Source organism: Salvelinus namaycush, chromosome 32 (genome assembly GCF_016432855.1).
Source record: "Salvelinus namaycush isolate Seneca chromosome 32, SaNama_1.0, whole genome shotgun sequence".
NCBI lineage: Eukaryota > Metazoa > Chordata > Actinopteri > Salmoniformes > Salmonidae > Salvelinus > Salvelinus namaycush.
This window is the reverse complement of record NC_052338.1, coordinates 34,331,628-34,346,627: the sequence shown is the minus strand read 5'-3', so window position 1 is coordinate 34,346,627 and position 15,000 is coordinate 34,331,628. Positions and strand designations below refer to the sequence as shown.

The following is a 15,000-nucleotide window of genomic DNA, read 5'->3' as shown; positions in this document are numbered from 1 at the left end:
CCCAAGTCAGAGTGTTCTCTCTGCTACCACATGGCAAGTGGTACCGGAGAGCCAAGTCTAGGACCAAAAGGCTCCTTAACAGCTTCTACCCCCCAAGCCATAAGACTGCTGAACAATTAATCAAATGGCCACCCGGACTATTTATATTCACACCCCCCCTCTTTGTTTTCACACTGCTGCTACTTGCTATTTATTATCTATGCATAGTCACTTTACAAATGATCTCTAACCGGTACACCCGCACATTGACTCTGTACTGGTACCCCCTGTATATAGCCTCCACATTGACTCTGTACCGTAACACCCTGTATGTAGCCTCCACACTGACTCTGTACTGGTACCCCCTGTATATAGCCTCCACATTGACTCTGTACCGGTACCCCCTGTATATAGCCTCCACATTGACTCTGTACCGGTACCCCCTGTATATAGCCTCCACATTGACTCTGTACTGGTACCTTCTGTATATAGCCTCCACATTTACTTTGTACCGTAACACCCTGTATATAGCCTCCACATTGACTCAGTACCGGTACCCCCTATATATAGCCTCCACATTGACTCTGTACCGGTACCCCCCTGTATATAGCCTCCACATAGACTCTGTACCGGTACCCCCTGTAAATAGCCTCCACATAGACTCTGTACCGGTACCCCCTGTAAATAGCCTCCACATTGACTCTGTACCGGTACCCCCTGTATATAGCCTCCACATTGACTCTGTACCAGTACCCCCTGTATTAGCCTCCACATTGACTCTGTACTGGTACCCCCGGTATATAGCCTCCACATGACTCTGTACCGTAACACCCTGTATATAGCCTCCACATTGACTCTGTACCGGTACCCCCTGTATATAGCCTCCACATTGACTCTGTACCGTAACACCCTGTATATAGCCTCCACATTGACTCTGTACCGTAACACCCTGTATAGAGACTCCAATACATTGAAATCCCCCTTACTGTCTCTACTCTGGCTGACATGGACAGTCCTCTACATGTACTGTCTCTACTCTGGCTGACATGGACCGTCCTCTACATGTACTGTCTCTACTCTGGCTGACATGGACAGTCCTCTACATGTACTGTCTCTACTCTGGCTGACATGGACCGTCCTCTACATGTACTGTCTCTACTCTGGCTGACATGGACAGTCCTCTACATGTACTGTCTCTACTCTGGCTGACATGGACCGTCCTCTACATGTACTGTCTCTACTCTGGCTGACATGGACAGTCCTCTACATCCTCCTTACTGTCTCTACTCTGGCTGACATGGACCGTCCTCTAATCCTCCTTATGTTCTCTACTCTGGCTGACATGGACAGTCCTCTACATCCTCCTTACTGTCTCTACTCTGGCTGACATGGACCGTCCTCTACATGTACTGTCTCTACTCTGGCTGACATGGACAGTCCTCTACATGTACTGTCTCTACTCTGGCTGACATGGACCGTCCTCTACATCCTCCTTACTGTCTCTACTCTGGCTGACATGGACAGTCCTCTACATCCTCCTTACTGTCTCTACTACTGCTTGACATGGACCGTCCTCTACATCCTCCTTACTGTCTCTACTCTGGCTGACATGGACCGTCCTCTACATCCTCCTTACTGTCTCTACTCTGGCTGACATGGACCGTCCTCTACATCCTCTTAACTGTCTCTACTCTGGCTGACATGGACCGTCCTCTACATCCCCCTTACTGTCTCTACTCTGGCTGACATGGACCGTCCTCTACATCCTCCTTACTGTCTCTACTCTGGCTGACATGGACCGTCCTCTACATCCTCCTTACTGTCTCTACTCTAGCTGACATGGACCGTCCTCTACATCCTCCTTACTGTCTCTACTCTGGCTGACATGGACCGTCCTCTACATCCTCCTTACTGTCTCTACTCTAGCTGACATGGACCGTCCTCTACATCCTCCTTACTGTCTCTACTCTAGCTGACATGGACTGTCCTCTACATCCTCCTTACTGTCTCTACTCTGGCTGACATGGACCGTCCTCTACATCCTCCTTACTGTCTCTACTCTGGCTGACATGGACCGTCCTCTACATCCTCCTTACTGTCTCTACTCTGGTTAACATGGACCGTCCTCTACATCCTCCTTACTGTCTCTACTCTGGCTGACATGGACCGTCCTCTACATCCTCCTTACTGTCTCTACTCTGGTTGACATGGACCGTCCTCTACATCCTCCTTACTGTCTCTACTCTGGCTGACATGGACCGTCCTCTACATCCTCCTTACTGTCTCTACTCTGGCTGACATGGACAGTCCTCTACATCCTCCTTACTGTCTCTACTCTGGCTGACATGGACAGTCCTCTACATCCTCCTTACTGTCTCTACTCTGGCTGACATGGACCGTCCTCTACATCCTCCTTACTGTCTCTACTCTGGCTGACATGGGCCGTCCTCTACATTTACTGTCTCTACTCTGGCTGACATGGACAGTCCTCTACATCCTACTTACTGTCTCTATTCTTTGAGGCCTGGTACCTGTAATGGTGTAATACACTTTAACTGGGACAAAACATTACATTGAATGATCCATTTCTTTCTCCTGATGAATATCATAAATATTTCCCAGGAGGTTAAGTTCCACCTTCATAGAAACTACATTATGACTATATGTTTACTTAGTTGTGGCTTTGGGAAACTGCCTGTTCATCTACAAACAGTGTGTATTTATGTATGATCTAAGCTGTCTGTGCCGGGCTAGATGGAACACTACCAGCCAGCCGCTCCACGTTCACCTGCTGTACGGAACTAGTAAAACTCAGACATGTTCGACTTGCCAGCTGGTTGAACGTGGCACGTTTATAACTACAACAGGAAGTCGGACATTTCAGAGTTTCCTTGTTCCGACGTCAACACAGTATCTCTTGCCCTGTTCCCAGGTTCACACTAGTTAACACAACCAAAAAGGCTATATTGTAAAAATGTGATTTTTTTTGTTTTAATTGAAGGTTAGGGTTAGGCATACATTTAGCAGTGTGGTTAAGATGAGGATTAAGGTTAGGGATGGGTTTAGAATATGAGTTTAAGAAGAGAAAATGTAGAAATAGATGGGGTTTCACCATAATTCTGACTTTGTGGCTGTGGTAACTAGTGACAACCCTGTCCCCAGTGCTACCTGTCTCGCCTGTCGCCTGCAATGTGCATCATCAAGTGTGATATGTTCCGCATTGCGTGCCAACAAATGTCACTCCTCCCTCATGTATCATTCTCACTCTCTTCCCTCTCTTCCATATTCTCTCTCTCTCTCTCTCTCTCTCTCTCTCTCTCTCCCTCTCTCCCTCTCTCTCTGTCTCTCTCTCTCTCTCTATCTCTCTCTCTCTCTCTCTCTCTCTCTCTCTTCCCTCTCTCTCTCTCTCTCTCTCTCTCTCTCTCTCTCTTCCCTCTCTCTCTCTCTCTCTCTCTCTCTCTCTCTTCCCTCTCTTCCATATTCTCTCTCTCTCTCTTTCTCCCCTCTCTTCCATATTCTCTCTCTCTCTCTTTCTCCCCTCTTCCATATTCTCTCTCTCTCTCTCTCTATCTCCTAAGAGTGTCATGCAACGCCACAGGGGCGGTACCCGGCAACAATCACCACAGAAGCAGACTCATTGAGAAGAGAGCTCAGGGAACAGAGCTGGTAACTTAGAGCCAATCACAAGCCGGCACAAAAGAGGACAAAGGTCTGATGACATCACATAGGCATTCGTATTTGTTTTTTTTCAGGAGTTTGGGAAACAGCTATTCTCTATCAATGGCCATGTGAGAGTGACAGAATGAGAGCATGGCTTTGATGTGTGACTCAGTTCTTAGTTAAGTGTCTGTTCAGAGTCAGTCCAAATCATTCCCTGTTCCAAGTTACTGCAAGTGCATTCAGACTGTCTTTGCCTTTTCACATACTGTAGGTGCAGAGACCTCATGTCATGATTTAATGCAAGTAAAAAAAAAATATGAATAACACCTGCTCTTTGCATGACCAGGTGAATCCAGGTGAATCCAGGTGAAAGCTATGATCCCCTATTGATGTTAAATCCACTTCAATCAGTGTAGATGAAGAGGAGGAGACCGGTTAAAGAAGGATTTTTAAGCCTTGAGACAATTGAGACATGGATTGTGTATGTGTGTCGTTCAGAGGGTGAACGGGCAAGACACAATATTCAAGTGACTTTGAACGGGGTTACGGTGGTAGGTGCCAGGCGCACCGGTTTGAGTGTGTCAAGAACTGCAACGTTGCTGGGGTTTTCACACTCAACAGTTTCCCGTGTTTATCAAGAATGGTCCACCATCCAAAGGACATCCAGCGAACTTGACACAACTGTGGGAATTATTATTAATTAAACAACAGAAATCTGCAAAGTTGGGTAGAAGCTAGCAACCGGGGTCGACAGCGTCTGTCGGCGCCATCATCTGGAATCACATGAGTTAATTACATCCAGAACAGAACTTCATCAGACTACTACTCAGCAACACACACAGCTACAGCTCAGTAGCCAACCAGATCCGTCCATCCTACTCCAACAGCAAATCAACAGGTTGGACAATGAGACGTCTCATGAGCCGCGAGACAAGAAGCATCAGCTATTCATTCAGAAGAGAACAACATGCACTGAATAGAAGACACATGGACACGCTGCTCTAGTAATCAGATACATGTTGAATTATAGTTATGGTAAACCAGTAAGCTCACTAGTAATCTCTCATCATATCTTATTCAAGATAAAAACAGACAAATAAAGACAGAGACAGGAAATGCCAACTTCCTGAAAGGTCACAGCATAGTAAATATTTTAACCATCACCAAGCCCCTCTAACCATCTGCTCCGCAGAAAACATCCCCCTCGGGCTGGGTACTCACCACTGGGACAACCTGACCTCCAGCAGTAGACCAACCAACCAGGACCATATGCCACCCTATCCCAATCCCTCCCCCACATCAAAGCACCCAGGCTGGGTACTCACCACTTAGAGTTCTCCTCAGCACCCCTCCCTCCAGCAGTTTACCAACCATAAACCACCATACCCCCCACCCTCTCTCCGTCCCCTCCCCAGAAAACATCCCCGTCGGGCTGGGTACTCACCACTGAGAGGGTCCGTCTGTGCCGCTGACCTCCAGCAGGTCATAGTCGTCCTCCAGTGTAAAGTCAGAGAAGACCAGGGCGATTGTGTCTCCAGGCTCAGCCAGGACGGTCCAGGTACAGTCCGCATTGTTGCTGTACTCCCCTGGGTAGTTGGGGCTGGTGATCACACCGCTCTGGCCTCGCAACGTACCCCCACAACCATCATCCGCTGGGGGAGAGAGAGAAGGAGAGAGACACAGGTTAGGATTACAGACTGACCAAAAGGCAGACGAAAAGACAGAGAGAGAAGGAGCAGAGAGAGAATGAGCAGAGAGAGAGAAGGAGCAGAGAGAGAAGGAGCAGAGAGAGAAGGAGCAGAGAGAGAGAAGAAGCAGAGAGAGAAGGAGCAGAGAGAGAAGGAGCAGAGAGAGAGTGAGCAGAGAGAGACGGAGCAGAGAGAGAAGGAGAAGAGAGAGAAGGAGCAGAGAGAGAGAAGGAGAAGAGAGAGAAGGAGCAGAGAGAGAGAAGGAGCAGAGAGAGAGTGAGCAGAGAGAGAAGGAGCAGAGAGAGAAGGAGCAGAGAGAGAGAAGGAGCAGAGAGAGAGACGGAGCAGAGAGAGAGAGAAGGAGCAGAGAGAGAGTGAGCAGAGAGAGAGACGGAGCAGAGAGAGAGTGAGCAGAGAGAGAAGGAGCAGAGAGAGAAGGAGCAGAGAGAGAGTGAGCAGAGAGAGAAGGAGCAGAGAGAGAAGGAGCAGAGAGAGAGAAGGAGCAGAGAGAGAAGGAGCAGAGAGAGAGAAGGAGCAGAAAGAGAGACGGAGCAGAGAGAGAAGGAGTAGAGAGAGAGTGAGCAGAGAGAGAAGGAGCAGAGAGAGAGTGAGCAGAGAGAGAGGGAGCAGAGAGAGAAGGAGCAGAGAGAGAAGGAGCAGAGAGAGAAGGAGCAGAGAGAGAGAAGGAGCAGAGAGAGACGGAGCAGAGAGAGAGAAGGAGCAGATAGAGGAGCAGAGAGAGAGACGGAGCAGAGAGAGAGAAGGAGCAGAGAGAGAGGAGGAGCAGAGAGAGAGAAGGAGCAGAGAGAGAGAAGGAGCAGAGAGAGAAGGAGCAGAGAGAGAGAAGGAGCAGAGAGAGAAGAAGCAGAGAGAGAGAAGGAGCAGAGAGAGAGAAGGAGCAGAGAAAGAAGGAGCAGAGAGAAAAGGAGCAGAGAGAGAAGGAGCAGAGAGAGAGAAGGAGCAGAGAAGGAAGGAGCAGAGAGAAAGAAGGAGCAGAGAGAAAGAAGGAGCAGATAGAGAGAAGGAGCAGAGAGAGGAGGAGCAGAGAGAGAGAAGGAGCAGAGCGAGAGAAGGAGCAGAGAGAGAAGGAGCAGAGAGAGAGAAGGAGCAGAGAGAGAAGGAGCAGAGAGAGAAGGAGCAGAGAGAGACGGAGCAGAGAGAGAGAAGGAACAGAGAGAGAAGGAGCAGAGAGAGAGACGGAGCAGAGAGAGAGAAGGAGCAGAGAGAGAGGAGGAGCAGAGAGAGAGAAGGAGCAGAGAGAGAGAAGGAGCAGAGAGAGAAGGAGCAGAGAGAGAGAAGGAGCAGAGAGAGAAGGAGCAGAGAGAGAGAAGGAACAGAGAGAGAAGGAGCAGAGAGAGAGAAGGAGCAGAGAGAGACGGAGCAGAGAGAGAGAAGGAACAGAGAGAGAAGGAGCAGAGAGAGAGACGGAGCAGAGAGAGAGAAGGAGCAGAGAGAGAGGAGGAGCAGAGAGAGAAGGAGCAGAGAGAGAGAAGGAGCAGAGAGAGAAGGAGCAGAGAGAGAGAAGGAGCAGAGAGAGAACGAGCAGAGAGAGAGAACGAGCAGAGAGAGAGAACGAGCAGAGAAAGAAGGAGCAGAGAGAAAAGGAGCAGAGTGAGAAGGAGCAGAGAGAGAGAAGGAGCAGAGAAAGAAGGAACAGAGAGAAAGAAGGAGCAGAGAGAAAGAAGGAGCAGAGAGAAAGAAGGAGCAGATAGAGAGAAGGAGCAGAGAGAGGAGGAGCAGAGAGAGAGAAGGAGCAGAGAGAGAAGGAGCAGAGAGAGAGAAGGAGCAGAGAGAGAGAAGGAGCAGAGAGAGAGAAGGAGCAGAGAGAGAAGGAGCAGAGAGAGAGAAGGAGCAGAGAGAGAGATGGCTTTGAAACAGGAATGTGTGTAACATGTATAATTCAAATTGTTTTGTAAAAAATATAAATATTAAGTAACACAAATGTCGCCCAAACCAGTACTATAACAATACAAATGCAGACAGAGAAATATTGTGTGTTGTTTTGATGTTACCTTCAGCGTATGGGAACATACAGAGTGTCGTAAGCCGACGGCTACAATAGAACAGAGGTCCAAAACACCTGCCAGAAACACTACAAAATGTTTCAGGGTTTTATGACTTACGACTGTACTTCTTCGGGGAAGAACATGGGTTGGATGATGCAAGTCGAAGCAACGGTGGAGTTGATTAAATTGAATTAGATTCAATCGTATTAATTCAGATTTGTGTTAAACATTTCACACTGGGAACACTTTCTTCTCTCCTGTCAGGAGACAATTTAACAGAAAACAAAAAAACTATTGTTACTGTGGCCCTTGGCTGTCTGTCTCTCCAGAGAGTGTAGAGAGATGCTATGGCTTAGCTTTTGAGCTGGTAAAGGCTGGTAAAGACAGTGTGTGTGTGTGTGTGTGTGTGTGTGTGTGTGTGTGTGTGTGTGTGTGTGTGTGTGTGTGTGTGTGTGTGTGTGTGTGTGTGTGTGTGTGTGTGCGTGTGTGTGTGTGTGTGTGTGTGTGTGTGTGTGTGTGTGTGTGTGTGTCTGTGTGTGTGTGTGCGTGTGTGTGGTGTGTCTGTGTGTGTGTGTGTGTGTGTGTGTGTGTGTGTGTGTGTGTGTGTGTGTGTGTGTGTGTGTGCGTGTGTGTGTGTGTGTGTGTGTGTGCGTGTGTGTGTGTGTGTGTGTGTGTGTGTGTGTGTGTGTGTGTGTGTGTGTGTGTGTGTGTGTGTGTGTGTGTGTGTGTGTGTGTGTGTGTGTGTGTGTGTGTGTGTGTGTGTGTGTGTGTGTGTGTGTGTGTGTGTGCGTGCGTGCGTGCGTGTGTGTGTGTGTGTGTGTGTGTCTGTGTGTGTGACGTGGTATTTGTTAGCGGCGTCCGGCTAGCTGTGTGAGAGGGAGGGAAGGGGGTGGGGCTACTGAAGCCCAGGGTCCTGTCAAACATCCATCTGATCTGTAACCACGGCAACCCCCCATGAGAGAGACGGAGCGCACGGAAGAGAGGAAACCTGTGAAGTGTGAACCACGGTTCTCCGTGGGAGGGAGAGACGGAAAGAGAGAGGGAGATGGATGGTGACAGGTGATGTGTAAGGCCAGGAGAAAAAAGGTAGATAGGAAAGGAGGTAGAGAGGGAGGAGAGAGAGGTGATGGGTGAGACTAAATAGGGAGAAGGGACGAGGATAGGGAGGAGAGGGGAGAGGAAGGAGGAGAAGTGAGGAGGAGGGGGAAGGTGGGAAGAGAAGGAAGGAGGGGGGAGAGGGGAAAGGAAGGAGGAAAGGGAGGACGACAGAGAGGGGAAAGGAAGGAGGACTGAGAGGTTTAGATGGTAGAACGGTCCCATCTGAGAGGTTTAGACGGTAGAACGGTCCCATCTGAGAGGTTTAGACGGTAGAACGGTCCCATCTGAGAGGTTTAGACGGTAGACCTGTCCCATCTGAGAGGTTTAGACGGTAGAACGGTCCCATCTGAGAGGTTTAGACGGTAGAACTGTCCCATCTGAGAGGTTTAGACGGTAGAACGGTCCCATCTGAGAGGTTTAGACGGTAGAACGGTCCCATCTGAGAGGTTTAGACGGTAGAACGGTCCCATCTGAGAGGTTTAGACGGTAGAACGGTCCCATCTGAGAGGTTTAGACGGTAGAACGGTCCCATCTGAGAGGTTTAGACGGTAGAACGGTCCCATCTGAGAGGTTTAGACGGTAGAACTGTCCATCTGAGAGGTTTAGACGGTAGACCGGTCCCATCTGAGAGGTTTAGACGGTAGAACGGTCCCATCTGAGAGGTTTAGACGGTAGAACGGTCCCATCTGAGAGGTTTAGACGGTAGAACTGTCCCATCTGAGAGGTTTAGACGGTAGAACGGTCCCATCTGAGAGGTTTAGACGGTAGAACTGTCCCATCTGAGAGGTTAGACGGTAGACGGTCCCATCTGAGAGGTTTTAGACGGTAGAACGGTCCCATCTGAGAGGTTTAGACGGTAGAACGGTCCCATCTGAGAGGTTTAGACGGTAGAACGGTCCCATCTGAGAGGTTTAGGACGGTAGAACGGTCCCATCTGAGAGGTTTAGACGGTAGAACGGTCCCATCTGAGAGGTTTAGACGGTAGAACGGTCCCATCTGAGAGGTTTAGACGGTAGAACTGTCCCATCTGAGAGGTTTAGACGGTAGAACGGTCCCATCTGAGAGGTTAGACGGTAGAACGGTCCATCTGAGAGGTTTAGACGGTAGAACTGTCCCATCTGAGAGGTTTAGACGGTAGAACGGTCCCATCTGAGAGGTTTAGACGGTAGAACGGTCCCATCTGAGAGGTTTAGACGGTAGAACGGTCCCATCTGAGAGGTTTAGACGGTAGAACGGTCCCATCTGAGAGGTTTAGACGGTAGAACGGTCCCATCTGAGAGGTTTAGACGGTAGAACGGTCCCATCTGAGAGGTTTAGACGGTAGAACGGTCCCATCTGAGAGGTTTAGACGGTAGAACTGTCCCATCTGAGAGGTTTAGACGGTAGAACGGTCCCATCTGAGAGGTTTAGACGGTAGAACGGTCCCATCTGAGAGGTTTAGACGGTAGAACGGTCCCATCTGAGAGGTTTAGACGGTAGAACGGTCCCATCTGAGAGGTTTAGACGGTAGAACGGTCCCATCTGAGAGGTTTAGACGGTAGAACGGTCCCATCTGAGAGGTTTAGACGGTAGAACGGTCCCATCTGAGAGGTTTAGATGGTAGAACTGTCCCATCTGAGAGGTTTAGACGGTAGAACGGTCCCATCTGAGAGGTTTAGACGGTAGAACGGTCCCATCTGAGAGGTTTAAACAGTAGAACTGTCCCATCTGAGAGGTTTAGACAGTAGAACTGTCCCATCTGAGAGGTTTAGACGGTAGAACGGTCCCATCTGAGAGGTTTAGACGGTAGAACTGTCCCATCTGAGAGGTTTAGACGGTAGACCTGTCCCATCTGAGAGGTTTAGACGGTAGAACGGTCCCATCTGAGAGGTTTAGACGGTAGAACTGTCCCATCTGAGAGGTTTAGACGGTAGAACGGTCCCATCTGAGAGGTTTAGACGGTAGAACGGTCCCATCTGAGAGGTTTAGACGGTAGAACGGTCCCATCTGAGAGGTTTAGACGGTAGAACTGTCCCATCTCAGAGGTTTAGACGGTAGAACGGTCCCATCTGAGAGGTTTAGACGGTAGAACTGTCCCATCTGAGAGGTTTAGACGGTAGAACGGTCCCATCTGAGAGGTTTAGACGGTAGAACGGTCCCATCTGAGAGGTTTAGACGGTAGAACGGTCCCATCTGAGAGGTTTAGACGGTAGAACGGTCCCATCTGAGAGGTTTAGACGGTAGAACTGTCCCATCTGAGAGGTTTAGACGGTAGAACTGTCCCATCTGAGAGGTTTAGACGGTAGAACTGTCCCATCTGAGAGGTTTAGACGGTAGAACGGTCCCATCTGAGAGGTTTAGACGGTAGAACGGTCCCATCTGAGAGGTTTAGACAGTAGAACTGTCCCATCTGAGAGGTTTAGACGGTAGAACGGTCCCATTTGAGAGGTTTAGACGGTAGAACGGTCCCATCTGAGAGGTTTAGACGGTAGAACGGTCCCATCTGAGAGGTTTAGACGGTAGAACTGTCCCATCTGAGAGGTTTAGACGGTAGAACGGTCCCATCTCAGAGGTTTAGACGGTAGAACGGTGTTCCAGCCTGTCGGGGGGGATTTCATGCTTCGGAGCAGCAGACCTGCCTCCACGCTTTCCTTCCCTGGGAGTCATGACAACCGAACTACGAGGCAGTGCAGACCGTAGAACAACACACACACTATTCATACACACACACACTATGCACACACACACACACACACACACACACACACACACACACACACACACACACACACACACACACACACACACACACACACACACACACACACACACACACACACACACACACACACACACACACACACTATGCACACACACACAATATTCAGAAACAGACAATATTCACACACACACTGAGCCCGAAGCAAAATATACATGTTCTATACCACTATCACTTCACGGCAGAATCACAACTATCTGTCTGCATGTGGTGTAAATGAGAGAGAAAAAGAGAGAGAGAGAGAGAGAGAGAGAGAGAGAGAGAGAGAGAGAGAGAGAGAGAGAGAGAGAGAGAGGGAGAGAGAGAGAGAGAGATAGAGAGAGAGAGATAGAGGGAGAGAGAGAGAGTGGCAGAATACCTGACCAGTGTGCCTGACCCAAACTTAAGGAAAGCTTTGACTATGTACAGACTCAGTGAGCATAGCCTTGCTATTGAGAAAGGCCGCCGTAGGCAGACCTGGCTCTCAAGAGAAGACAGGCTATGTGCACACTGCCCACAAAATGAGGTGGAAACTGAGCTGCACTTCCTAATCTCCTGCCAAATGTATGACCATATTAGAGACACATATTCCCCTCAGATTACACAGATCCACAAAGAATTTGAAAACAAACCCAGTTTTGATAAACTCCCATATCTACTGGGTGAAATACCACAGTGTTCCATCACAGCAGCAAGATGTGTGACCTGTTGCCACAAGAAAAGGGCAACCAGTGAAGAACAAACACCATTGTAAATACAACCCATATTTATGCTTATTTATTTTCCCTTGTGTACTTTAACCATTTGTACATTGTTACAACACTGTATATATACAATATGACATTTGTGATGTCTTTATTGTTTTGAAACTTCTGTATGTGTAATGTTTACTGTTAATTTTTATTGTTCATTTAACTTTTGTATATTATCTACCTCACTTGCTTTGGCAATGTTAACACATGTTTCCCATGCCAATAAAGCCCCTTGAATTGAATTGAATTGAATTGAATTGAGAGAGAGAGAGAGAGAGAGAGAGAGACAGAGAGAGAGAGAGAGAGAGAGAGAGAGAGAGAGAGAGAGAGAGAGAGAGAGAGAGAGAGAGAGAGAGAGAGATGCCGAGAGTCTAGGCAGCTGCACTGACATTTACTGCCAGAGAATACATTACACGCTTTCACTGAGGAAGAGAGATGGATGTAGAGAAGGAGAGATGAGACAGGAGGAGAGGAGGGAGGAGAGGAGAAAGAATGAGAGGAGAGAGAAGAGGATAGAGGATAGAGATCGAGAGGAGGGAGAAGAGGATAGAGGATAGAGAATGAGAGAAGGGAGGAGAGGATAGAGGATAGAGAATGAGAGGAGGGAGGAGAGGATAGAGGATAGAGAATGAGAGGAGGGAGGAGAGGATAGAGGATAGAGAATGAGAGGAGGGAGGAGAGGATAGAGGATAGAGAATGAGAGGAGGGAGGAGAGGATAGAGAATGAGAGGAGGGAGGAGAGGATAGAGGATAGAGATCGAGAGACAGAGCCTAAACAACAAAAGATAACTGCTAAATGAGAGTTGACTGTGATCTGATCCAACTGGTTCATAGTTGACACAGACCCCCCCCCATTCCCAGAATATTATACAAGTTCCAACCGGCTATTGCTTCATTTTATTTGCTGTACAGCTGTGCTGTCAAACGTATGGCCGGGCAAGATAATTGTAGTGACATTAACAATACATTTATGCATTATGAGAGAGCGTTCAGGCATGTTCACCAGCGTTTATGTGGCCCTGCCGCAGCGAGAGACCTCAATTAAATTGCCAGTTTCTAAAACGTGTTGCCGTGTAATTACTCCAGAGGAAGTGACACATGTATGATATCCCAGCATGCCCTGGTACTTTGTTTCAGCTGGACAACATGGGGTGGGGGAACAAACAAAAAAAAAGTTGAGGGAAGGAGAGAAGGAGAGAGAGAAAGAGGGATGGAGGGAGAGAAGGAGAGAGAGAAAGAGGGATGGAGGGAGAGAAGGAGAGAGAGAAAGAGGGATGGAGGGAGAAAGACAGAGGGAGGGAGGAGGGTAGAGAAAGAGGGATGGAGGGAGAGAAGGAGAGAGAGAAAGAGGGATGGAGGGAGAGAAGGAGAGAGAGAAAGGAAGGGAGCGGAGGAGAGGAAACGGGTTTGGATTTGCACAATTGTGCACAAAGGTAGGGAACTTGGATTGGGAGATGGGAAGGAAGGCTGAAAGAGGGATGGAGGGGTGGAGGGATGGCGGGATGGATGGATGGAGGGATGGAGGGATGGAGGAGATAGAGGGATGGAGGAATGGAGGGATGGAGGGATGGAGGATGGAGGGGTGGAGGGATGGAGGGATGGAGGGATGGAGGAGATAGAGGGATGGAGGGATGGAGGGATGGAGGATGGAGGGATGGAGGAATGGAGGGATGGGGGGGATGGAGAGACGGAGGGATGGAGGGATGGAGGAGATAGAGGGTTGGAGGGATGGAGGGATGGAGGATGGAGGGATGGAGGAATGGAGGGATGGGGGGATGGAGAGACGGAGGGATGGGGGGATGGAGGGATGGGGGGATGGAGGGAGGGATGGAGGAATTGAGGGATGGAGGAACATAGGGAATGGAGGGATGGAGGAGATAGAGGGATGGAGGAATGGGGGGATGGAGAGACGGAGGGATGGAGGAATGGAGGGATGGGGGGATGGAGGGACGGAGGGATGGAGGGATGGGGGGATGGAGGAATGGAGGGATGGAGGAGATAGAGGGATGGAGGAATGGGGGATGGAGAGACGGAGGGATGGTGTGATGGCGGGATGGAGAGACGGAGGGATGGAGGGATGGGGGGATGGAGGGATGGAGGGATGGAGGAGATAGAGGGATGGAGGAATGGGGGGATGGAGAGACGGAGGGATGGAGGGATGGCGGGATGGAGAGACGGAGGGATGGGGGGATGGAGGGATGGAGGGATGGAAGGATGGGGGGATGGAGGGATGGAGGGATGGAGGAGATAGAGGGAATGGAGGGATGGAGGGATGGAGGGATGGATAGAGAGATGGCGTGATGGAGGGATGGCAGGATGGGGGGATGGATGGATGGAGGGATGGAGGGATAGAGGGATGGAGGAGATAGAGGGAATGGAGGGATGGGGGGATGGGGGGATGGAGGGATGGAGGGATGGAGGGATGGGGGGATGGATGGATGGAGGGATGGAGGGATGGATGGATGGAGGGATGGAGGGATGGAGGGATGGAGGGATGGCGGGATGGAGGGATGGAGGGATGGATGGAGGGACGGAGGGATGGAGGGATGGATGGAGGGATGGAGGGATGGAGGTAAAGGGGGGTACTGATGTGGATCTCTGTGCCCAGTATGTGTGATTTTGCTCTCCCTCTCTCACACACACACACACACACACACACAGACACACACACACAGACACACACACACACAGACACACACACACAGACACACACAGACACACACACACACAGAGGCACACACCGGTACACACACACACAGAAAGACAAACACACATACACACCATGTATGTCTGTACGTGGGCTTCCTGAGGGCCCCGGCACAGATGACTCTGTCACAGCGCTCTGCTCAGCATGACACAAACTACAAGCACTGAGACAGAGATGGTGTGTGTGTGTCTGTCTGTGTGTGTGTGTGTGCGTGCGAGCGTAAGTGTACCAGTGTGTGTATCAGTGTGTGTGTACCGGTGTTTGTGTGTGTATCAGTGTGTGTGTATCAGTGTTTGTGTACCGGTGTGTGTGTGTGTATCAGTGTTTGTGTACCGGTGTGTGTGTGTGTATCAGTGTTTGTGTACCGGTGTGT

At 49.6% G+C, this 15,000-nt stretch overlaps 1 protein-coding gene across 1 annotated transcript in view; it reads right to left on the bottom strand.

Annotated features, from left to right (window-relative positions):
- Positions 1–5,079: 5,079 nt before the first annotated feature.
- The window catches only part of csmd1a (CUB and Sushi multiple domains 1a), a 190,864-nt gene continuing 180,943 nt past the window's right edge, over positions 5,080–15,000 (bottom strand). Inside the window, exon 5 of the mRNA XM_038971948.1 lies at positions 5,080–5,291. Within this exon, the coding sequence (XP_038827876.1) occupies positions 5,080–5,291 (212 nt within the window). The remainder of the gene's footprint in view (positions 5,292–15,000) is intronic.